Source organism: Acomys russatus, chromosome 3 (assembly GCF_903995435.1).
Source record: "Acomys russatus chromosome 3, mAcoRus1.1, whole genome shotgun sequence".
NCBI classification, from domain to species: domain Eukaryota; kingdom Metazoa; phylum Chordata; class Mammalia; order Rodentia; family Muridae; genus Acomys; species Acomys russatus.
In genome coordinates this window covers 25,355,687-25,381,575 of record NC_067139.1, presented here as the reverse complement: position 1 = coordinate 25,381,575, position 25,889 = coordinate 25,355,687, and the positions used below count along the sequence as shown (strand labels likewise).

General features: G+C 44.0%; 1 protein-coding gene across 2 annotated transcripts in view; it reads right to left on the bottom strand.

Annotated features, from left to right (window-relative positions):
- Positions 1-603: 603 nt before the first annotated feature.
- Positions 604-25,889, bottom strand: part of Hivep1 (HIVEP zinc finger 1) — a 125,857-nt gene continuing 100,571 nt past the window's right edge. For both annotated transcript variants that reach the window (XM_051170473.1, XM_051170481.1), the window contains 5 exons: positions 24,784-24,917; positions 23,877-24,052; positions 20,565-20,666; positions 3,298-3,803; positions 604-1,790 (listed from right to left, as the gene is read on the bottom strand). In XM_051170473.1, the coding sequence (XP_051026430.1) occupies positions 672-1,790; positions 3,298-3,803; positions 20,565-20,666; positions 23,877-24,052; positions 24,784-24,917 (2,037 nt within the window). In that variant the 3' untranslated portion in view covers positions 604-671. The remainder of the gene's footprint in view (positions 1,791-3,297; positions 3,804-20,564; positions 20,667-23,876; positions 24,053-24,783; positions 24,918-25,889) is intronic.

Below are 25,889 nucleotides of genomic sequence, written 5' to 3'. Positions count from 1 at the left end.
AAGTAACTCCAAACTAGAAAACAATCCTTTATAATCTCTTGGTTTTGGGGACCTAGCCAGTTTCACAGGGAAAGAGACCACTGAGGCTTTGCTATGGAAGGTCCCGAGCTAGACAACAGCTTCCCAGAGCAGGTGAAAGACAGCATGACGCAGGCACCAGTCAAGTCAGTGAACAGTATTTTACTGAAACAGTTCATAACACAGAAAATCTGTCTCAAGTGCACAGTTGCTGTCGCACACAGTGACAGATCCATTTGCAAAGACTAATATGAATACAATAAATATGGGGTTTACATACTAATTTACACACAGAAACTGCCCCACAGCCATACAAATTTATATTTAACAGTGCAACATACAATTTACTCATCTGATTTATTTGACAGGTTTCTACTAAACACAACTACCTGGTTTTCATATACATATATAACATATTTGTATGTATATAGATACTCAACCATCTGTACAGATTCTAAACATAAAACTCCTAAAAGGCACAATTGTCTATACAACATGTACAAAAATGGCTGGAGCTGACACAAAACAACAATTATTGGTCAAAAGTTCATGATTGCACAAAGATTAGTCATGAGTTTATGTCAGAAAAAATGTGCTTTAAGGAAAGGGTTTAAAAAAACTGTTATTTAAAAAAATCAATAAAAAATAAACCACTAGGTTGCTATGACAAGCCTGTCCTCGTCGTCATCACTGCTCACGTCGCTGAAGTGCACAGTGGGCCGCCTGTGGGGAGCCAGGGGCCGGGGAGCGGGTCTGTCTGTGGGGAGAGACGGGGGACATGAAGTTGCCACCTTCTGTAAATCTTCTGGTGTGGGTGTGGGTGTGGGCTGCAACCGCCCGGGCAACACATGACTTGTCGAAGATGCCTTCTTGGTGTCCATTTTGCTTGGGCCTTCAGGCTTTGCGTGGTCAGCTGAGGGACCCGGCACTGCTTTGGGAGTTTCCTGAGGGCCTTTGGGTGACCCTTGAGGCAGCTCGGCGTTGTGCCCCTGGCCTGTGGGTATCTGTGGCTCCATAGCTTTGCTGTTGGAAGTGCCTGTCTCTGGCGTCCCCGCAGTGCCCACAGCCACCGGGCCGACCGTGGGGATCAGGGTGGGCAAGGCGATGTTGAGGATCTGGAGACCTGGAATGTGAGCCTGTGGGGCGGGGCTGCTCTGCGCAGGCGCGTTGGCCAGAACCTGGAGCCCCACTGCGTTGAGGGCAAGGCCTGGAGGGTGCACCTGTGGGCCCATGGTCGCATTGGCCAGGCCCACGATATTGACAGTCTCCATACCCAGGGACGTGAGCGACTGCAAGGCTGGGGGACTTAGGTTCTGCAGGCCTGGCACATGAATTTGGCCAATGGGAATACACGGCACAACACTGCTCAATTCAGCCACGCCGGTGGGGCGATTAGTAGTGCCAGAAACTTCGGTGACAGTATCCCCAGGGGTACCCATGGTTCTGTGAATAACACTCACGGCAGGGATGGTAAGTTGCATTGGCCCGGCCTGAATGGGCACAAAGGTGGAGTAGGTGAGGCCGGCAGGCACCACATGGATGCCCCCTACAGGAACCATGTTGTACGGGGTCCTTGATTGCTGCTGGGAATGCAAGGGGAGGTGGCTAAACAAACGTGTCTGAGGGGAAGGCAGGCCTGGAGGCGGATGCAAGGTTATTTGCTGCTGCGGTTCTTGACTGTCAGGGTGAGGTGAGTCTGAGGAAGAAATCCTGGCTGCTGGCTGAGGGTGGAGCTGGGCTGTAGCAGGAGGCAGTCTCACAGCTGCTGAATCCTAAAAGACAAGAGACAGTGAGCCTCCTTCATCACAGCTAGAATACTAGTGTTCAATCTGTTCTTGTCAATAAGAGTATACGTTTGTATTTTATGTTTGTTTGCTTGCTAAAGAATTTGATTTTTTTAAAAGAAATTTTCAACAACAACAATAACAAAACCTTCCGTTTTAATTTCTTTCCTACTTCCAATACCAGAAGAACATTTTTGTGTAATATTTTGTAATCTGCATACCAGTTTCCTGGGTATCATCAATTTATATGGACAGATGAGCATGGCTGTATTCTTATGTTGATGTTCCTTTTCAGGCACCAACAGCACCACTTTAGAGACTAGGAAATGTTGAGAAATTGCTGTATTAGTTGGCTGTGGGCATCAACTCGACTGGGGGAAAAATTAACCAAAAACTTATTCACTCATGAAATGAAGAGCTGTTATTAAGACAAAGGTCTGCAGTTGTTCATTTATTTGCTCACTCATTCGTAAGTTGATAAAGTATCTACTGAAGACCGACTGTGCAGGCACTGGCAGCTATGTGAGAGATGCAGGCACTGGCAGCTATGTGAGAGATGCTGGCACTGGTAGCTATGTGAGAGATGCAGGCACTGGCAGCTATGTGAGAGATGCTGGGACTGGCAGCTATGTGAGAGATGCAGGCACTGGCAGCTATGTGAGAGATGCTGGCAGAGCCGCTTAGAACACAGGTGAACGACATTAAAGCAATGCTGGGGAGGATGAATCTTGCCTATCTTCCCATCCATTAATTTTATCTAAATACTTTTTCTTGATAGTGTGTGTGTGTGTGAGCTGCACTAGTTCACATAATTTAATCTATATATGTAACTGAAAGATTAACTTAGTTTAAGTTAGTATGTAAAATTTACAAGCTTTTTCTCCAGTGGAAAACATCTTTTGCCATTAAAAAGTAAAGCGTACTGCCTTATCAGCATGTACAGAGGGAAGAGGATTATTTGTTGCTTGGGAGGCAGCCGGGGAAAGGCATGCAGTATGCTTCCTGCTTCTGGACCTGGGGGGGGGGAGGGGGGGCATCTGGCTCTGGGCTTCCTTCTGGAAGGAAACTTCCCCAAGCTGTCCCAAAAGTTTGCTCATCAAACATGAATTCTTAAATCATCTCTGTGTCCCGTTAATTTTGTTAGGAAACTTACTAGCAAAGAACTAAATTTGGAAAATGTGTTGTAAATGCACCATATCCACACTGGTAGAAAATAAGAGTCAACCTCTGATGCCTAAAACTCAGGATCTGAGTTTACAATGGGTACATATATACTTTATTGTTATTTATTTTAAAAAAGCAAATAGTAAAGGAATATGTAGATTTTTGTCAAAATAATTAACAAGGCTTTAACAGACACGAATTCTGTAATTGACTATAACAACAAAACGGTACATACTCCTATTAATAAATAAATTAATTTTTTAATCTATCAGGTTTTCCTTATGGAATAAGAGAAAACAAAAACCAAACAAACTTCCCTCAACTCATCTACCTGTACTGAAGCCACGTTCTTTCCAGAGGTAGGACTTCTCAGAACATCAGATTCAGCATAATGCACAGACATCTGATGGCCGGGAGACCTGGGGGTAACTTCTGGGGACCTGGGAGTGTCTCCAGGAGGAACCAGTTCAGGCTCATCTTTTTCAGGATTCTGCCTGGCCTTTGCTGGTAAGTCTGTCCTGTTGGGGTCAATCTGTTCTGTGCTCAGAACAGTCATCTTGGTGAGCAATGCTCTAGGCAGAAGGTCCATGGGGTCCGTGTGTAGTCCTGAGAAGCAGCTGGGAACTCTAAGGTCCTCCTCTACACTCCCGGGGTCCTGAAGGCCACTTCTGGATGGAAGATGCTGTGGGCTGGCTGTGACTGAGGGTGCTGCTGAGAGGCCAGACTCTGCCTGGCTGTCCTCATCGTCCTCTTCGTTGTCGTTGTCATCCTCATCTGGACCATCAGACTCTTCAAGATCGTATCCAGACCGCTCATAACCGAATCTTTGTTTTTCATCTAATACAACGACAAGCAAAAGGATGTGTTACAGGGCGTTACACAAACACAATGTTCGCATTTTAGAACCTCGGCAATACCATGAAGCACGTAGCAGCTGGGGCCACCCAGAGTATACACCAGAGGAATGACAAGGAGAGGCAGCCAGTCAAGGAGCAAGGGCTCAGAGGACATGAGGGGCCATGGTCAGGGGAGGTGCATGAAATGAGCCTTCAAAGAGAAATGAGCAAGCAGTGTGAGCTGGAAAGAAAGGGAGTAAAGCCTCAAATATTACATTTGAAAAGCTCTTAAACATGACAAAAATATAAAAAGATCAATTGTTCCTAAGCCTTTTCTCTATTTTCCTATTGTCAGGTCCAAAGGAAATTCCATCTCCCCACATTCCAAAGGCAGCGGGCCCAATGGCTATCTGTGCTGCCTATTAGCATGCCATAGCAATGCTGTCCTCCAGGTGCCCTCAGGGTCACCGGAACCTACTACACATTTCAAGGGCCATCCTAGCTCTTCTTACCTCCTCCCCTACCCTAAATTTCTCCAGCTTATGGCTTCCTTCTCCCCAGTTACTCATTCATTTTATAATACTACTATTTCCCATAGTAGCAATTCTCTTGGCCTCTGTTTCTCCCTCTCCTTGCTCCCCACTGTCTGTGGTCCCCTCTACCCCTCTGCTTTGCTCTCCACTATCTGTGGCCCCCTATACCCCTCTGCTTTGCTCCTGCTTCTCTCATGGCCCGGTCATCTGCTGGGCATGTTCACTCTAAAACTCTCTCTGGTCTGGGCTTTTCCAGATGTGTCTGGGTAGTCTCGTACCTACAAATAAAAACATTCCCCTAGCCATGGAGTAGCCATGTTGTCAGTTTAAATACCTTTATCTTCCTTTTATTAAAGAAATTAACACACATTTTGTGGTATTTGATTTGTTAGTAAAATAATTTGAACTGTATTGGAAACATCTTTTAATTGATCTCTCAGTAATAATGCCCATTTGATATTTAAAGCTTTTTCTGCATTCCTGAGTTGTGGTATGTATCACCCACACAGGTGCATGTGGGAGCCAAAGGCCGACATAAAGTGTCTTCCTCAGTCATTTCTCCATGTTGTTTTTTGAGACAGTGTCTTCACCTGAGATGTATTTCAGCTAGATTGACTTGCTAGTGACTCTCTGGAAAACCTGCCTATGCTTACTTGCCAGTGCTATGGTTACAGGCATGTGCTACACGATGTTCAGTGCTGTGGTTACAGGCATGTGCTACAATGTTCAGTACTGTGGTTACAGGCATGTGCTACACGATGTTCAGTGCTGTGGTTACAGGCATGTGCTACAATGTTCAGTACTGTGGTTACAGGCATGTGCTACACGATGTTCAGTGCTGTGGTTACAGGCATGTGCTACAATGTTCAGTGCTGTGGTTACAGGCATGTGCTACAATGTTCAGTGCTGTGGTTACAGGCATGTGCTACGATGTTCAGTGCTGTGGTTACAGGCATGTGCTACGATGTTCAGTGCTGTGGTTACAGGCATGTGCTACAATGTTCAGTGCTGTGGTTACAGGCATGTGCTACAATGTTCAGTGCTGTGGTTACAGCATGTGCTACAATGTTCAGTGCTGTGTTACAGGCATGTGCTACAATGTTCAGTGCTGTGGTTACAGGCATGTGCTACAATGTTCAGTGCTGTGGTTACAGGCATGTGCTACAATGTTCAGTGCTATGGTTACAGGCATGTGCTACAATGTTCAGTGCTGTGGTTACAGGCATGTGCTACAATGTTCAGTGCTGTGGTTACAGGCATGTGCTACGATGTTCAGTGCTGTGGTTACAGGCATGTGCTATACAATGTTCAGTGCTGTGGTTACAGGCATGTGCTACAATGTTCAGTGCTGTGGTTACAGGCATGTGCTACAATGTTCAGTGCTATGGTTACAGGCATGTGCTACGATGTTCAGTGCTGTGGTTACAGGCATGTGCTATACAATGTTCAGTGCTGTGGTTACAGGCATGTGCTATACAATGTTCAGTGCTGTGGTTACAGGCATGTGCTACAATGTTCAGTGCTGTGGTTACAGGCATGTGCTATACAATGTTCAGTGCTGTGGTTACAGGCATGTGCTACAATGTTCAATGCTGTGGTTACAGGCATGTGCTACACGATGTTCAGTGCTGTGGTTACAGGCATGTGCTACAATGTTCAGTGCTGTGGTTACAGGCATGTGCCACGATGATCAGCGTTGCAGTTACAGGCATGTGCTACACGATGTTCAGCTTTCTACATGGGCTCTGGAGATCTGAACGCAAGTCTTTTTGCTTGTACACCAAGCACTGTACTCACTGGGCCATCTCCATGATCTCCTCTTTTCAAAACTTACTGACATTTCATATTTCTATAAGACTTGACCCATTTCTTACAAAAAACAAAATATTATCTAAACGTCATTAATACTAACATCCGTTTTCAAGCACTATCCAAGAAGATTCAAATGATAGTGTCAAAATCCTCATGCATCCATGTAGGACTTGGTTTTAAAAAATTTACTATTTAACATCATGCAAAGGTTTAAAAGGATTGGGAAAATATCTACAATATGTCTTTGTCACCAACTCACATGGGTGTCAGACCATATATGGTTTTGTGTATGATACATTGCAAATTTTTATTAAACTATGATCTCAGTTTCAGTGGATTTTGATCCAAAAAATATTCAACAGAGGACAACAGAGATAATAGGTTTCATCCTATGTTCAGTTCTGAGTAGTGGGATGAGATTGTGCCCAGTTTGCTCTTTCTTGCCTGGAATGTGGATCAACCCTTTGTCCAACGAGAACAAAGACCAGCCTGCTAAGCACTTAGTAGCTTGTCTTGGTAACAGGATAGACAGTGTCAAGCACGGTCAGGTGCTGTGTCCCTGCAGTGTCTGACACTATGGAAACAAGACCCGCGCCACCCATCTCACTTCACCTCAGCCCTGGCCTCTGCACGCATCCCTGGGACATAGGAAGGAGTGTGCCCACAGTGCAGAAAACGCCCGAGAGCAGCAACTAATTTTCATTATTAACAGTATTACTTTTGTAATTTTTCCAGCCTATGCATTATTGTTGCTAATTCTTTACTGTGTTTAATTAAAAACAAACAAACAACAACAAAAAAAAAACAGTCTGCAGGACTAGCTGGGGTTCCAGGTATCCATTGGATTCTTGGGAAATATTACACTGGATTCTTGGGAAATATTATCAATGGAAAAACAGCCATCCACTCTATTTTTTGAAAAACAGAAAAAAATGCCAACAGAAAAATGAAATAGATATTTTTGCTAGACTTCCCAAGCATTCATTTATTTCAATATTATTCTTACTCCAGGGCAAAAATAAAGAGTTTTCTTACCGAAAGAACGATACACCCGAATAATGGAGGGTGGTTTCCAATGATAGAAAAGAGTAGAATGCTTATTTACCACAGATGTATGTCATTTTTATAATGAAGGTAGGCAAAGATAAAAGAAGTTTATTTCCTATTTTCAAGGTCCTACTATTATGCTGTAAAATAAACAGAACAACATTCATTCCTTGAGTCCCACTCAGGGCCCAAGTTAGACTGAGTGATTTCTAGAGAAGTACCTGGGAACTTTGGGTGCCTCAGAAAATGGGAAAACAGAAAAGACAACAAGGAACTGGATGGCCTGAAGAAGACAGTTTCATCAAATGCTGACTTTCTGCAAAGTCTAGCATGAAAATTTACCATGTAACATAAGCTTTGAATGTAAAATTGCAGGCCTTACGAACAACTAGCCCCCCAAAAAACCCTCTAAAGAAACAAAGCAACCTGTAGAACTAGTCCGATAGATATGACACTAATTTATAACTGATAAGATAATTAAAAATAACGATGACTAAAGTATCCAAAGTTTTAATGGAAAAAGATGGATAATATGCAGTGCCTGAAGGGAATTTCAGTTGAGAGATGGAAACTACCACATAAGTGACAAATGTTATAAAACTGGGGCTGGTAGCATCCACCACCAACCTCGCCCATTACAAGGTTTGAAACCAGTCTGAGAAGCAGAAGAAGAGCCCACCTTAAGAGTGAGATCTGGCTCTCACAGGAGAGCCATGTCTCCTGGATGGGGAGGCCTGGCGGCACTCAGAGGAAGGATAGCAAGTTACCAAGAAGAGACTAGATATTCTAAGAGCATAGATAAAGGGAGGAGGTCCCCCTCAATCACAGATATAGGGGAGAGGAGAAGGGAGAAAGTGGGAGGGAGGGAAGAATGGGAGGAAACAGGGGAAGGGCTAACAATCGAGATGTAATATGAATAAATTAATAAATTAATTTAAAAAAAAACAACAAAAAATTTAAGGATGTAGCTTAGTGGTAGAGCAAAGATGAGAGGACCTGGGTTTAATCAGCCCTCAGTACCATTTTAAAAGATTGAAAGGGAAAACTAAAACTAAAATGCTATACAGGAGAAATACTACAATAACAGGGGTAAGAAAAATGAGAAACTCAAATGCTATGCCCACCAGAAATAATATTCAAAGATATGAGAAATGCAAGCCTATGCCAGCGGTGGGGAGTCATGAATGACGGTAAAGATGTGGCTGGTTCTTCCAAAACCCAAATCGGGCTTATTGTATGACTTCTAAGTGTCATCAAAGTCCAGCCAAAGTGCTTACAAAAACTAGAAACACCTCAGACTGGGCTGCTGGGTAGTGGACGCAGCGCGTGTCGACTGGGCTGCTGGGTAGTGGACGCAGCGCGTGTCGACTGGGCTGCTGGGTAGTGGACGCAGCGCGTGTCGACTGGGCTGCTGGGTAGTGGACGCAGCGCGTGTCTTGGGTGAAATACCACTTGGCAATAAATCGAGGATGATCCACGGATTCCAGGCTGTCAATTCCCATGCATCATTAAATAAAAACAGTAAGGCTCACAGAACAACCTGATTTAATATTTACTTTTCTTTTTAACGATGTGCATGCCTATATGCACACATGATAGTGCATATCTGCTGGCCAGAAACTCTGGGTTCCCTGGAGTTGGAAGTACAAACAGTGGTGAGCCCCCAACCCCACATGAGTGCTGGGAACTGAACCTGGGTCCTTCAGCAGGGCAGCAAGGGCTTAACCACTGGGCCGTCCCTCCATACACCAAAAGCACATGTTTTACCCCGCTTTTCCCATGACATTCGGTAAAAGGAAGCTAGGTGAGTAGTTGCAAGGGGTTCTATAAAGTGGTCCCCGGGATCTGCAGGTGATTGAGCCTGGCCTACAGATACATGATTCTATACATTTGCCAAAACCCATAGCATTATATACACAGTGACTAAGATTAAACCAATCAAACATGACATGGGGTGAGCCCAAAATATAATGAATGCAAAGAGACAACTCAGCAGCCACACGAATGAGATGGGAAGGAGGGTCCTGGCCACTAAACCCCAGCCGAAGCTTGACTGCACAGCACGCGTGATGCCTGATTACTGCACTGTGATTGCAAATCTGTCTCATTGGGGTGTGGGTGAGCACCTTTGAAACTAGTTCACTCATGCTAGAGCTGAGCCAATGCAGCCAACTGTAGATGAGGCCAATCCTAGAGGTAGCCGTGGCTTCTCACTGTGCGTACACAAAGTCAAAATAAAGGAAGCAGAAAAAACTGATAAATATGGGGCAAGATGAAAAGAGGAAATTTCCATATATATGTAAAGTGTGTGTGTGTGTGTGTGTGTGTGTGTGTGTGTGTGTGTGTGTTCACGTGAGCACCAACATGCCTAACTCAATCTCATGACTGATGCACAAAGGGGCGCTAGTCAACAGCAGTAAGCACAGCAGCCAGCAGCCAGGCCGTCCTGGTTTCTAAGTTCTATTCTCCATCAAAAAGGACCAGGAGTTCTTACAGAAATGTGCAGCTCTGGAGCTGGAACTTCTTGGGGTGGATCCTAAAGAAAGGAACTGCTTAGAAAAGATGGTCAAACTGGATTAGCCCTGAAGGACTCTTCCTGTCTATGGCCAATGCTGGAACCTGAGCGGACGCTGACTATCCAAGGAATAAAGTGCATCTGAGTCCACAGATACAAGTGGAAGGACGAAGAAAGCAAGTGCCCAGACAATTCTCAGTTAACAGTGCACTGCAGTGATCCCACAGGCAGACCACCATCAAGTCAGTAGGAATGCAAAGTAGTAAGACTTGCGGAGGGAAAGACAGTGAAGCACACAGTGCAGAGCCCACCACAGCCCAGGGATAGAGGCCACTATGACATCCTGGGTCACTCGACTGGAAACATCTCCTTGTCTCCTTCCAAACAATCACAACCTCGATCCAATTTGAAAATACAGCTCAAGACCCAAACTGAAAGCTATTCTTCAAGGTAAACAATACTCATTAAGGTCACAAAAACAAAACAAAACAAAAATACAATAGATATATTACAGGATCCACAAAAGTGATGACATAACATGATATGGGACCCTGGGACACAAAGGAGATGTGCCAGAGGACCTGTGTAACGTGAATGAGGGCTTTATTTCAATCAGCAATAATGAACTGAGGTAAACTCCAAGGCCTATAAGTGTTCTATGGAGATGTGAGGCTACCACACAAGAGGAAGCTGGGTAAAAAGTGTTTAGGAACTCTCCATGGCAGCTCTACAATTTTCCATACGATAGAAAATATATTTTTTAAAAAACCTGTCAGTGCTTCTGGGTCTTGATTTGTGTGTCATAAACCTGACAGTATGCTCTTCTATAAACTCTGTTTCTCATCAAGGCTTTCTCTGGGAATCATTTTCCCATGGTTTAATAGGAGCCAATTCTTGAAATCAATTCTAACTCTTCTACTGATTAATTTAGAGGCATTGAAAATTATGTATGTACCCTAACCTAGATGCATGTTTTACATGTTTTTTAATTATCCAAGTGTTCTTCCTATTTCTTGCATTTCATACCAAACTGCCTCCACTGTACATGGGAGCAGCAGCATGCCTCCACTGTACATGAGAGCAGCAGCATGCCTCCACTGTACATGAGAGCAGCAGCATGCCTCCACTGTACATGAGAGCAGCAGCATGCCTCCACTGTACATGGGAGCAGCAGCATGCCTCCACTGTACACGGGAGCAGCATGCCTCCACGGTACACGGGAGCAGCAGCATGCCTCCACTGTACACGGGAGCAGCAGCACGACTCCACTGTATATGGGAGCAGCAGCATGCCTCCACTGTACACAGGAGCAGCAGCATGCCTCCACTGTACACAGGAGCAGCAGCATGCCTCCACTGTACATGAGAGCAGCAGCATGCCTCCACTGTACATGAGAGCAGCAGCATGCCTCCACTGTACACGGGAGCAGCAGCACGCCTCCACTGTACATGGGAGCAGCATGCCTCCACTGTACACAGGAGCAGCAGCATGCCTCCACTGTACATGGAGCAGCATGCCTCCACTGTACACGGGAGCAGCAGCATGCCTCCACTGTACATGGGAGCAGCAGCACGACTCCACTGTATATGGGAGCAGCAGCATGCCTCCACTGTGCACGGGAGCAGCAGCATGCCTCCACTGTACACGGGAGCAGCATGCCTCCACTGTACACGGGAGCAGCATGTCTCCACTGTACATGGGAGCAGCATGTCTCCACTGTACACAGGAGCAGCAGCATGCCTCCACTGTACACAGGAGCAGCAGCACGCCTCCACTGTACACGGGAGCAGCATGCCTTCACTGTACACGGGAGCAGCATGTCTCCACCGTACATGGGAGCAGATGTCTCCACTGTACACGGGAGCAGCAGCATGCCCCCACTGTACACGGGAGCAGCAGCACGCCTCCACTGTACACGGGAGCAGCAGCACGCCCCCACTGTACACGGAGCAGCACCATGCCTCCACTGTACACGGGAGCAGCAGCATGCCTCCACTGTACACGGGAGCAGCAGCATGCCTCCACTGTACACAGGAGCAGCAGCATGCCTCCATTGTACACGAGAGCAGCAGCACGCCTCCACTGTACACGGGAGCAGCAGCACGCCTCCACTGTACACGGGAGCAGCAGCATGCCTCCACTGTACACGGGAGCAGCAGCATGCCTCCACTGTACATGAGAGCAGCAGCATGCCTCCACTGTACACGGGAGCAGCAGCATGCCTCCACTGTACACGGGAGCAGCAGCATGCCTCCACTGTACATGGGAGCAGCAGCATGCCTCCACTGTCACTCTCACCATCTAGACTAGGAAAGAACCTAGCGTAGCACCACACAGAAGCCAACAGTACCTACAAGTTAGAACAGATGAAAACTGAAGCTAATGGTGTTTAGTGATGTGCTACAGCTCACAAGTGTCAGAGTCAAGATTCAATCCACACTGCGCTAAACACTTCCATCCAGCCGCATCTAACCCTAACTACAGGATGATCGGAAAGGTCAACAACAGATTATAGTCATTAAGCTAGCTTATTAAAGATACACATGAGCTCCTTGTTTATAGGCAGAGACATTAAAAGCTTCATATAATTATTTGATTATGCATAGCGGACTATATGAAACACATTCTCCGAGAAGAGGGTGAACTAATAATGGAACTTAATTTCATAATAACGCTACATCTTCCTAACTGTCAAAGTCTGGCAGGGTTTGTTGCTAACCACAGCATGGCTGCTCTCAACTTTCTTCCTAGAAAGAGCCACAAGCCTGCAATGTTGAGAGAACCCAGGAGAGGCTGGCTTTCTTTTCTCGTAGTTCTTTCTCAGGGTCTGGAGCAATGGTGTTTCTCTCTCTGAATAATAGCTTGGAATTTCCCCAAGGGAAAGACCATTGTCAGAGATCTGGGAATCTACAAGTGAATAGTGGACCATCACCGATGTCTCAAACGAGGCCAATATTTTGGAATGAAAGAAAATGATAAGGTGGGTAGCATGACTGAGCAGAAGATACAGGCTCCTGGAGACACGCAAACAAAGCTCTAAGAACCTTAGATAGCCAGGCCACAGCGGTCATTCCACTGAAGTCCAGCTGGGCTGGAATTGCGGATATTTCCAGGATGTGGGCAGCAGTAGCACTCAGAAGAGTCACCCCAACAACTAAGAAGAGGATGGCCTCTCAGACATCCTTGGGTTGGGGACACGCCTTGTATGTGGCACCTGAACCTTGTCCATGGGCCCAATCTTGTTTCATACAGGTAATCACAGCTGCTGTGACTTCAAGGAGACAAGTGCCAGGTCACATCCTGCAAACAGTTTCACAACAGAACTCTAGACAGCTGGTGAGCTCTGCTCTACTAGGATTTATGCTAGTTAAGAGGCCAGTCTGCATCCTGCTGATGCTGAATCAGAAGTTGGGCCCACAGAAGTACCTCACTTTTTTTTTTTTAAGTTAAAAAATTTTTTTGAAAGGCTTACTTGTACATGCATGTATGTACACTATGTGTGCACAGTGCTGATGGAGCTAGAAGATCCCTTAGTAGTTCCCTGAAACTGGGCTAATGAAGGTTGTGAGCCACCATGGGACTCAAACGTGGGTCCTCTGCAGGAGCAGTCAATGTTCTTAATTGCTGAGCAGTCTTTCTAGCCCTGTTTGTGGCTTTTATCCATATGCCAAAGAGGATGACACAGACTTGACCACTTACTTCTCCAAAGTCTCACCAAGTACAAATTTATGAAACTACTTGTGCTATTTAAGATAGGACCCATGACAGAACTCTGAGTACCTTGGTTACTGGGCATGGAAACTCTGCTCACTACATTTGGCTCACTGCTTTTTCTTGTAAAGGAAGTTTTGTGGGGACACAGCCAGACTCATTTGTAAGATGCAGCACAACTGGAGTTTGTTAACAGCCACATATAACAGAGAATATATGGCCTGGTGTGCCTGAATTATTTGCTACCCGGCCCTTTACAGAAAGAGGTAGCTGGCGTCTAATTGTTTGTATTATACTACCAAGTCGAAATCAAACCACCATGCTATGACAGTTAATAGATAACCCACCTTACATAGGAAGTTAGGAGGCCTGGCAGCCAGAAAGCTTCAATGCCAGCATGCCTGTCACCAATCCAAATGATATAATGCCTTCTTCCTATCATATTTCAGCTACTACAACACAGGCTAATACCCCAGGAAGATAAATGCTATGGCTTATCCTCTGTAGCCATTAGAGGCTGTAGAAAAGACATAAGACATCCACATTTGCTTAACAAAGTTATAAATAAATGGCTTTTAAAAGCTCCGTGCAATTAGCTCCCTTAGACATTCTCCATTCATTGTAAATGTTTCTAACACTAACACACAATTTAGATCACAAAATTATTTCTTTTTCATATGTGCCATGTAACTCAGGAGGGAAAAGGGAATCTTTCAATGTAGCAATGTCTTTTTCTCCAAAAGGAATGCTTGCATAACCTTACAACAAAGACTTCCCTGAAAGTTATTGGGGAAACACCTTCTTCCCAAAGCTGCCTGGATGAGGCACAATCTGCCCCACTGCTGCCAGACAGTGACACCTGCTGGATGAGCTGGAGCCACAGACAGCAACAGCCCTGAAGACAAGCAAAACCCCCTCCCCAACTCTTTGTTATTGTAGCTAATCTGGTTTTGTTTTCCTCCTAGATTAGGAAATACTGGGTTGAAAGCCAAACAATACCAAGGGGGGAGGGCATTTTGTAAAGCTTGTGAAAATAGTTCTATTTAAATTATGAAAACAGCCTGTATGAGCACAGCAGGCCAGGACTGCAGATCCGTTCACTTTAGGCAAGAAGCCCAAAGCCCACCCTCGCTGTGTGGTTCATAAATAATTACTACCAACACTGAATTAAGTATACATTTAAGGGCCATTATGGTTTCCTATTCTACAAAGACGTCCTTCTTAAAAGCAATGGATGCTTGTGTAATGGATTCTGGTGCTGGCAGTGTATAGGCCTCACTTAGAAGGAAAATACTGCTAGTACTTTTATAAAATTCACTAATTGTTTCTAAGGCTAAATGTTCAAACCTGTTGTCCGAATCATCATCTCATGTATATAGGTCAGTACTTAAAATTCCACTGAAAAGCACAGTCCTCCCTGCACTTGTCCTTTGAGGCTGTTGTCCCTAAGGTGGCAGCTAAGGGCACACATTAACATTCCTTGTGTTGACGGCTAGCACTCTGTTGATGAAAACATTCTTTGGATCAAAGGCTGAAAAGCAAATTGCTGGTGGCACCATTTTTGACACAAAGGTGCAAACTAAGGCATACATCTTAATACTTGCAAAACACAGGGTAAAATTCCCAAGGCTACAAAATTTTATATGGCAAGAATATCAGAATGTTCAGTTATGAGGGCTTGAAAAGACCCAACTTTTCACGAGCAGATGCTATAGTTATAGCTTACACATTGCTAATTTTAAGCTAAGTGGGAACAACTTCTAAATTTCAAATGTCCAAATTATAAAAGCTGGTGTATAAAAATGTGTATTTGAACTCTGCTTGATTCCCCACCCTTGCTTGACCTTGACGCACTGAGAATGAGCGCACACATTCTTGTGAAGTCTCGTGCTAGGATGAAAGAGGAAAGCCTCAAAGCTCATTTGTGCTGAGGCGGGTAACGAATCACAGCGCTCACTCAGCGACTCCTACCTCACCCCATGTCTACTGTGACCTTCACCACACACACTCTGCCAATGGAGAGTGGGCATAAGAAAAACTAACGGCTGACATCTTGGACAGCGCTGCTGCACAACAGCAAACGGCTGCATCAGAAGAGACTAAGGATCTAAGCTGCAACTGAAGTAGAGAACCCTTCAGTGAGAGCGACACAGGATCTGGACAGCAGAGGACCAGAGTTCAGCTTGCAGCACCCCTGTCAAACAGCTAGCCTAAAGCTCTAGCGCCAAGAGATCCAGTATTTTCCTCTGGCCTCAATAGCAGTGAACACACGTGCACAGACCCACACTCAGACATTTGAAATTTAGAAGTTGTTCCCACGTAGCTTAAAATATAGCATCTGCTCATGAAAAGCTGGGTCTTTTCAAGCCCGCATACTGTACATTCCGATATTCTCGCCATACATAAACACACACATAACCTAAAACAATAAAAACATCTCAACAACAAACAAGACAATCGTAAAAACTCGACATTTTCCACAATCAGTGCAGTTGACCACAGGGAGTGGCGCTATTAGCTGTTCAGGCCTCGTTGGAGGAAGCGTGTCACTGTGGGGATGGGCTTTCCAGTCTTCTCGGCTCAAGCTAAGCCTACTCTGGCACAGTCTCTTTTGCTGCCTGCAGATCACAATGTAGAACTCTTGGCTCCTCCAGCATCATGTCTGCCTGCCCACTGCCATGCTTCCTACCACGATGATGAAGGACTAAACCTCTCAAACTGCGAGCCAGCCCCGATTAGCTGTTTCCTTTTATAAGAGTTGCTGTGGTCATGTTATCTCATACAGCGACAGAACCCTAAGATTCTGGGTTACTTCATATTTCCAGGTTTCACAGAGCTAATCCTGATGTCTCATGGTAGGAACAAGTCTAAGGCAGGACAGAGGCGTTTGAGGGCATGAGATCCCTTATTCTTGTCCAGGTAGATTTCCCCTTTGGGTGGGGAGCAGATTTGGTGTCCTTTGGTGACTCTAATTCTGTATGTGGATGCATAAATGCATAAAAACTAGTTTGGAATTTTGTTCTTTATTAAATTTTTTAAATAAGCCAGAACAAACTATGAGAAAGAGGCAAGCACTGGCTTTGAATGCTCCAATGTTGTCCAAAGGAACAAATTTTCTTTGTAGGGGTTACTGAAAATAATGGAAATATCTTTACCAATCTCAAGAGATTATTATCATGGATGAGAATATGTAATGTTTAGACACTTCAAACTTCTTGTCAAACCCCAGAAAATTAATAAACACACACACTACCATCACCTTGGTAATACTCTTATCAATCTGGAGTAGTGACGAAACATTACAGTCAGCAAAGGGACTTCTGAAGACATTTTGAAAGAAGCACCAAGAAGTTTTATTGATATAATAGAGGCAAAGGGGGAAAAGATAGTTATCAAGACAAATTCAAGATTTGTGGTGAACAGCTGAGAGAAACATAGGGAGGCTGTGCACCTCTTAGGTAAACTGAGGGATGAAACACACTAAACCTACATAATGTCTATTAGACGTCCAAGTAGAGATGGTGTGCAGGCAAGTTTGCAGAGAATGAACAAGATTAGAGGAAACCCTGGAGGCTGGAGAGGTGGCTCAGAGGTTAAGAGCACTGGCTGCAAAGTCTAGAAAGACTAAGGAACAAGGCAAGGGGATGGAAAAAGAATGCCCAGCATATGTTAGCCAATGAGGAGACTAAAAATTGCCACAGCCTCCCGACAAAAAGACCAACGTTGAAAGTTTCTGAGTCCTGCTCACCAAACAGTCAGAAACCTCATAAGCAAAATCTCAGACCATAGAGACAGAAAGATTTCTCAGGAGGTCAGAGAGCTCCCTACAGAAGCACGAGGACCTACGTTCAGATCCCAGGGTCCATAGAAAAAGCCAGTGTGGTTAGTTTTCTTGTCCGCTTAGCACAAGCTAGGATAGGCGGGGAATAAGGAACTTCAACTGAGAAAATGCCTCCAGCAGACTGGGCTGAAGGTAAGCTTAGGGGCATTTTCTTCATTAATGATTGATGTGGGAGAGTTCCACCTACTGTGGCTGCTACCACCCTGGGCAAGCGGTTGAATGTTGTGTAAGGAAACAGGCTGAACAAGCCATGGGGAGCAAGGCAGTAACATTTACCATTCTCCTACAGCCTCTGTTTTAGTTCCACCCTCCAGGTTTCTCTCTTGAGTCCCGGCCTTGAGTTTTATGATGGACTGTAAGCTGTAAAATTTGAAATAAACCATTTCTTCCCCAAGTTGCTGTTGGTCAGTGTTTTATCACAGTAATATAAACCTAACTATGACAACCAGGCATGCATGCACCTGTGGCCCTTATGTCAGTGGGAGCAAGGGGCAGAGACAAGAGGATGGCCAGGTCTTGCTGGATGCCAATGTAAGGCCAGGGTCAGCCGAGACCCCGACCCAAGGGAATAAGGCAGGAAGTGACAGAACGCCATGTCTTCCTTCCTCCTCTCATCTTCCCACAAACATGCACACAGGCCCATATACCACAGTCAACCTGCACCTCCACACATACACATCCCACCTGTGACTATCATCACCTTAATGGGGTGAAAGTTCTGTAGAAAGAATAATGAGGCCAAGCATCAATCATTAAGAAAACACGCAATTAGCTGGGTGGTGGTGGTGCGTGCACATCTTCAATCCCAAAACTTGAAAGGCAGGGACAGGAATGTATCTGAGTTTGAAGCCAGTCTGGTCTACAGAGCAAGTTCTGGGATAGCCAGGGTCACACAGAGAAACCCTGTCTTGAAAAGGGAAAAAAGAAAACACACAACTATTATCAGTCCAATTGGGCTAAAGGTAAGTGCAGACAACGCTAAACTAAAGAGGTGGGGAATGACAGGTCCCATTTGGAAAATAATATTGTAAAAATAAATACTATGCCATGTATTGATTGACATATAAAGTACTATTTTTCCTCCATATTAAAAATATCAGCCAGGCAGTGGTGACTGGCTCGGGACCAGCACTCGGGAGAAAGAGGCAGGTAGATCGCTGTGAATTCAAGGCCAGCCTGGTCTACAAAGTGAGTCCAGTACAGCCTAGGCTACAGAGAGAAACCCTGTCATGAAAAACCAAGAGAAAAAAATAAAATTTAAAAACTTTAAAAAAACACCAGCAGGAAGAAAACTGCATACTGCGCATGAACATAGCATATATATTAAATGAACTGAAGGGAAAATGTACTGCCTGTGATAGGGAGAGGTGAGAGGCTGGCATGAATCAAGGAACATGTGGTGCTTTCAAAAACATTCACAGAATGTATGAGAAGGATGAGGTAGATGTAAGAAAATACTTATAATCACCATCTCAGCTATGGGCACATATGTATTTAAAATATTTGCAATTACCATCTTGACCATGAGCATGTATATATTTAAAAGTATTTTTAAATAAAAAGAAAAGAACAATAGAAAAACCAAGATCAACTATTTACAACAACTGCCTATTGCATTGTATCTACACTGTTAGCCTATAATAAAGCAAAGAGGAGGACTGTATTTTGTTGTCACAGTGAGAGAATTGTGGGCTTCCCACAGGACAAAGCACTTAAACACTATGCTTTATTATTTGATAAAAGCAAATAAAGCAAAGCACACTTCCCATGAATACAGTGATCTAAAAAAGCATAAATTAAAAAGGCCAACTGGTAAAAGCAGCTTATTTTATCTTAAGAGGGAAACCTGGCTATAAGTTTTGACTTAGAACCTATGGACAGCCTGAGAATGAGGAAAAACAAAGTGACTGTGGAACTATGCCAGAGGGCGGGCAGGTCAGTCCACCTAGTAATGTGCAATTCAGAGAGCTATGGTTCTCTGCAGGTCTGGGCTGTACGGACCAGCCTCCCTTGGGAACTGAGAGGACCCTGCCTATGTTGGCCCACTTTCCTAAGGCTCATCCCGAAGTGAAGCATGGCAGTGTGCACGGTGTTGAATGGCTTCTTACAGCCTTCACGTTGCAGCTCTTCTGGTCGGTGGCTAGTAGCTACCCTCACACCAGCCCTTACAGCATCTCCCTAGGTTTTCACACTGAAAGAGTACTTACGACCTGAGACCGAGTCACTGTTCCTACACACCTAGAAATTAATTCAGGGTGATTCATTCAGTGTATTACTGGCTTAAAAGTTGGATTAAATGAGTTGATAATTTCTTGAGTTAAAAACAGAAAATCTATAATATACTTTTATACTGATTGCTCAAAATAGACTTAAAGGCTTTGTTCCTTCTAAACTGGTCAGAAATAAATATCTGTATTAGTTAACAGTATTAATGGAGAAAAAAGAAGATAACTATTCTTCTAAACAATAATGTTTTCAGCAAGTAAAATGTTTCATCGTGGAATGTTTACGGTGTCCTTTTCTTGTTCTTTTCACTAGGGAGGCACTGGGCTTGCTAGGAAGTACTCCACCACTGAGACACACTCCCAGCTTCTACCAACACAGGAGCAGGGTGCCCTCAAGGCATGGAGCTAAGTGCTTCAGAGAAGGCAACAGCTGAGCAGTGAGGTCTGCTCATGCTGGAGGGCAGCAGAGCAGTGAGGAGAGAGGGACAGGCACACTAGGACTACTCACACAACAGGGAAGAGGCCAGAGTCTGTCAGAAGAAACTCTTAAGTACTGGGAGGTCAGAGAAGGCAAGCACTTCTGCCCAGAGCCATGCAGGGGAAAATCAGACAGGGTTTCTGGACAGCTGTGCATTGTTACATCATAAAGAAAGCCATAGGACCAGTACAGCTGGGGCAGGGGCGAGGAGGGAGTGCTGTACCAGAGGAGAGGGTCTTCTACACAGGACATTCAAATGTGAGCCAGGGTGGCAATGGGAAAAGGAAGAGCGAAGAAGTAGATACTATTTTAAGGATTCTCAAGTAGCCTGCACTTTATATTGGCAAATGGAAACTAATTCAAAGCCAAGGACCAGTGTGACCAGACACATGCTTTGAGAAAGTTAAGCATTTAAGTTTTGTATGCTGAAGTCTTTCATAGTGTGGCAGGAGAAGAAGGCAGAAAACGGAAGATAAAAACACTGATCAGAAATCTACAGGATAAAACAAACACACACTGCAAAAGGAATTGAGCATATCAAGCGGGCTGGAAAGAGCACACTGTAAAGAGCATTCCCAAAGCCACAGGGTGAAGGCTTACCCGATTCTTCTGTGTCTTGCTCATCTATTAAGCCCACCGAGATGCCTAAATCCACACACTTCTTGCTATGCGCCTTGGACTTCATGTGTTTTGTCAGATTTCCTTAAGGGAAAAAAGTGTTTATTAAACTTACGTAGTCTTATTCCACTGCTGCATTTGTCAGCTCCGGAAAATTTATTTTCACTTCAAACAAACAGCTACACCATGGTTGGACAATCTAAACAACTAAAACGGTATCAAAGAAAACACTGGCATTTACAGTAAACTGCGGTGAGCTTTGTGCTGACTAGTGATAGACAGCACTGTGTTTTCAAATCTGCGCTATTTGGACGGTAGCTACTTTGTCCTTTGGGACCTATTCCCCAGCTCTCATCCCCTCAGAGTGGGCACACTCCATGCCTCTTTCTGAGCGCATTCTGACTTGCAGTTACTGGATACAACTTATCCTCTAGTTGGCCTTGCTGGCTTGCTCTCACACTAGTTCACTTCCCTGGATGTGTTTTCATTTGAACTTTAAGTCCATCTTCAGTAATACAGTGTTCATGGAGTCCTAAGGATTCCAGGTTGTAGAAGCATCTCTGTAACAGTTTTCTGCCTGGCACCTTAACAATGCATTAACTTTGGGACAATTTCTAATAGCTTATTTCCCATATGGCCCAAAGTCAATGGAAAGGAGGGTGCACTCCAGGGGCCCTGAAGGGCATTACAAGCCCAGACCCCCTGGCATGAATTGTTATCTTGACCCCCTTCCCCCATGATGTTTTAAGTATCTCCCTACCATGCTAGTATTTAGATTCTCCCTTATTTCTGATACCTGGGCATTTTCAGTTTTAAAATTTGAACCCCTGATGGCTTCTGGGTTGCTTTTTGGCATCATCAACAGCACAGTGTATGGCACAGGAGAGAGCACCCACTGAGCACTTTCACCTCATGTGCTGAGCAGATATGTCTGGAGCAGCTCTGGGCTACCTGCTCTGTCAACTGACATGGCCACATGTGTGACTGTCACAGGTTCATAGGGTGCACCTGTCTAGAGTGACTATGGATTACAGCCAGCTGCTCAGAGCCTCCCAAGGACCCCAGCCATTTTGAGAGGATGATGCTAGACCCAGAACTAGTACCAACAAGAGCACACCATCTCTTTTGAGAAGGCCCAGAGCAAACTTTGAATACTGAATTTTGGGGGCAGAACAAATCAGAGATGCATCCTTGTTGCAAGTACTGGGCTTGCACTAGATGCTCATGCAAATATCCTGGGTTTACACAGCTTCTGTTCCTTGATAAACGCATAGCTTGTGAGGTTGCTCACAACTGTATACAGCACTTCTGGCACTACCTCCTACATTCTCGTCAGACAACCACATAGCAACCCCTAGGCAAGTGCTTAAATAGTTCAAGTCTAAGATGCTTGAAGCATGTGATCGCTAAAAGGCTTTAGCTGCTGACTGCTGCCAGGTGCATCCAACAGATAACACTGGGCTTAAATGGTCTGCCTGTGGCTCGTATTTACATTGTACTGAAGAAATAGGGCAGAATGTTAAGAGTCATTAAGATACACAAGGCAAACTGGTATTTACCATACAAAGCTCTACTTTTCTGTAGGAGCTTCAAAGTTTTCACATTAAAAAGCAAATAAATAAAGAAACGGTGAAAAGCCACCTCGCTGTGGCTGTCATCTCCATTTGTAAGTCAAAATGCTGTCATAGAAGCAACAAACTTCTTAGACAAATGGAAGGTTCACTGGTAGTTCACTCTTAAAGACTTTGGTTCCTTAGACAGACAGACCAAGGTCAGTACTACGAACCTAATAAATAGCTGTGCCTTGGTGAATTTGGGAATTTAAGTTTTTAAATATATGTGTGTATGTATGTAAGTATGTGTACATATATATATATATACACACACACACACACGTATATATTTTCTCACAGTTCAGTCTATTACTTATCATCAACCAACTCCTTAATTTAAAAAAACCTGCATTTCCATGTGCAGGAGTTCTCATTTCATATTACACCTCAATTGTCTTAGTCATAGCATTATGCACATGGTAATGTTTTGTTATTAAGTTAGCCTTTTAAACATGCTCCTGTTCATGTCCCAAGTTAAAAGATACTTCTTAAATCACACTGTCACACCAATGAAAGAGCAATAAATTGGTTAAAAGACCCATTTTTCAGGCAATACTGAGGAATCACCCTGACCACCGCCTCCTTGCCCCACCTCTAGGGGAAGGAGGGCCTGTATCATTGAGGCCTCCTCTCAGCCCCAGGCTTGCTTGAAAATCGGCAGACCTGTTCAAAGCTTTTTGAAGAGTGCTTTGCCTCTCTATGATCCTTTCGCAGACACCACTGATGTCTGAGCTAAGGCAAAGGCCTCAGTTGTGACAGCTGTAACTTTCTTTAAATGCCAATACATCTGAGGCCAAAATGCAGCAGTGTTGGCTGAAGAGATGATTCATCTTTAGCAAAGAACTATAAAGTCAGCCAGTTCATCAACACAGGTGAATGCGAACTCAAAAGACACACAGATCGTTTCAGCAAAATGATCATTTTTTACGGACACTGCTATTTAAGTCAGGCATTGCCATGATTAGATTGCTTTGCTGAAGAAAGTCCTCTTTGTAAAGGATGGTGTAGGAAACTGCCACCTTTAGTGACTTGTTACATAATGATGTGTGAACAAAAAGCAAATGTTTTGTAACAGTGTGTCCATTCCACACAAAAGGAAACCCATGAAGGGCAAAAATTACTTCATTATGAGAGCTCACACTTTAAATAAACACAAAACAGAAACATGCTAAATACAATTTTAATGACTAGTTCTGAGAACCCATTAAAAACATTTAGTAGTAAAAATGTTTAAAATTTTTAAATCAGAAACAATATAATTTGGGCTGAAGTTTATCATAAAAGATGGCTACTTATGGCTAAAATCATACTATGTAAATTTACTGTGAGTATAATTAAATCCTTATTGAATCCTTTTGAATGCAAACAGATTTACAAAATTGTCTTTCTTCTTCAGCCCCATGTTAGCCATTGTTAAAGAACCACAATTTGGAAAGTAAAATATAAAAACTGGCTGATCCTTTTAAGATGCTATTTTTATTTATGTGTATTACTAGAATCCTGTGATTAAAAATATTTTCCTTAAAGGGTCTAGAAACATAAAGAACAAATGCTATGATGCTGGCAAGATGTAACTTTATCTATGGACGCTCCCTGCCCTTGGGCAGAGCCTGCATGTGGCTGGATCTGGCTATCCTGTGGGTGGGCATGCAGGAGGGCCACAGCGACAAGCATCTCCTACCTTTCGTCTTGAAGGAGAAGTTACAGTAAGTGCAATGGTAGGGGCGGACATCTGTGTGGGTTCGGATATGCTTCTTTAACATGCTGGGTTTCTTACAACGTATTCCACACTCTTCGCAAATGTACTTTCCTCTTCCCCTGCCTCGGACATACACATAATCCTCATTTGACTTGTACCTAACGTAGAGGGGAAAGAAAACAAACAGGGAAATTGGGTCCTATGTCTGTGAGAAAATACTGATTAAAAGTCAACATTGAAAAAAAAAAAATGAAGCACAACTTTTACACTCAATCTCCAATGTCTTTACGCATTTAAGAAAGAAGATTCCTAGTTCCTGCACCTCACCTAAAGTTCCGACAGCTCATTCAACTTGTGGTCATTCAATGTGAAGCTTAATTCTTAAATAGTTCCACTATTTCAGATATCAGCCTGACAGGTTCTCCATCGCTAAATTCAGTCACAGTGACTGTAAGCGTGGAACTGTTCTGAGCGCTGCCTGACTCTGGCTCTGGAGCTTGCTTCTCCCGTAACAACTGGCACTGGCTGGCACAGCTTATTGCTCTTGCAGGAAAACAGAAGGACAGCAAAAGGCAATGAGCATTTCCCACTTAGATTCCCCGCGCCACTCCAGGCTCAAGAGCACATGGAAGGCAGGCTTACTCCCAAGCTATTCTCCAGGCCTGCAGGAGCTATGGTTTTTCCTAGTCATCATTTCCTCTATCAAAATGGAATTACTTAACAGAATACTAACACATGTTGTCAGAAAGATTCTGTTAGCTAAAAAACAAAACAAAACAACAGACAACGTTTAAATAAAATTACCCCTGGCAGCTCTTCATTCACATGACAGCAAATGTACATTTAAAAGGATTTTAAATGTACATTTAAGAATAAAATATGTACTTGCCCTCCGTCAAATATTTTAATTCTTCTTGGTTCACTTTTGATTAAGGAATTTTCTTTATCTTGCTCACTGATAATTTCAGAGTCATCTTTATTGCTGAATTCAACTACTGTGGACTTTTGATTACCTAATGCTTTCTGAAAGGGAAAAACAAAAAGAGAAACTAATTTCATTAAACTGGAAACACAACATGTAATGTTTTACTGGCAATTTGCATAACAAAGTACAGAGAAGCCATTAGCTTCCTGGCGTGTGGACTCACATGGTAGCAGGGTCAAGGCCATTTGCTCTCTACCCTCCAGTCTTCCACCACAGCCACTGATGCCTCAAGTTAACCAGCCTCTTTAACAGATTAAATAGGCTCTATCTATGCTTTACTGGCCACTCATAGTTTAAGTCTATTTCTTCAAGAGTTCTTTCCTTGGATACAGAAAAGCACTACTTACCACTAGGTAAGATACAGTCTCAAGTCCCTCAAAGACACTACCAAAACCCCGTCAACTCAGGAAAGGCACAGAGGTGAAGCAGAGGGCCTACATCCCAGTCTCCAGCCTCTTCCACCTCAATTACTTTGAAGCAAAACTTGGTTTCTCTCTCTCAAAAACCAAATACTGGTTATTGTAAAAAGTCAGGTCAAGTCAAAATTTTTGGGCTGACAATGATAAGAATCTTTGGAAAAAACAAGACATCAAAAGGAGAAAGCATATAGTGATCCTAGAAGGAATCCTGCCTACAGCTATATACAAGACTCCATAGGGCCATCCACTTTGTCAGAGCCAGCTGTTAACAGCAAAGGCTACAACCCCACCACGCCCTTGCCTGCACGTGAGGCACAGGAAGAGCTCCTTTTCTACACTGGGGCTCAGCAAGACTGCAGTGACTTCCTGAGGCCAGAGAGTGAGTATTGTGGAAGGAAGGCTGTGTCCACTGGAAAAGGGACATGGGGGGCCAGTCATGACTACTGCAGCTGTAAGCAAAGGCTGCTGGGCAGTTCCATAGAAGGGGAGAATGGTGATTACAGATGTGCCCACATGTTCCCTTCTCCTCCCTAGGAGGCAAGCAGACCAGATTCTCCACAACATAGAACACACGCAATCCTGGTGTAAACA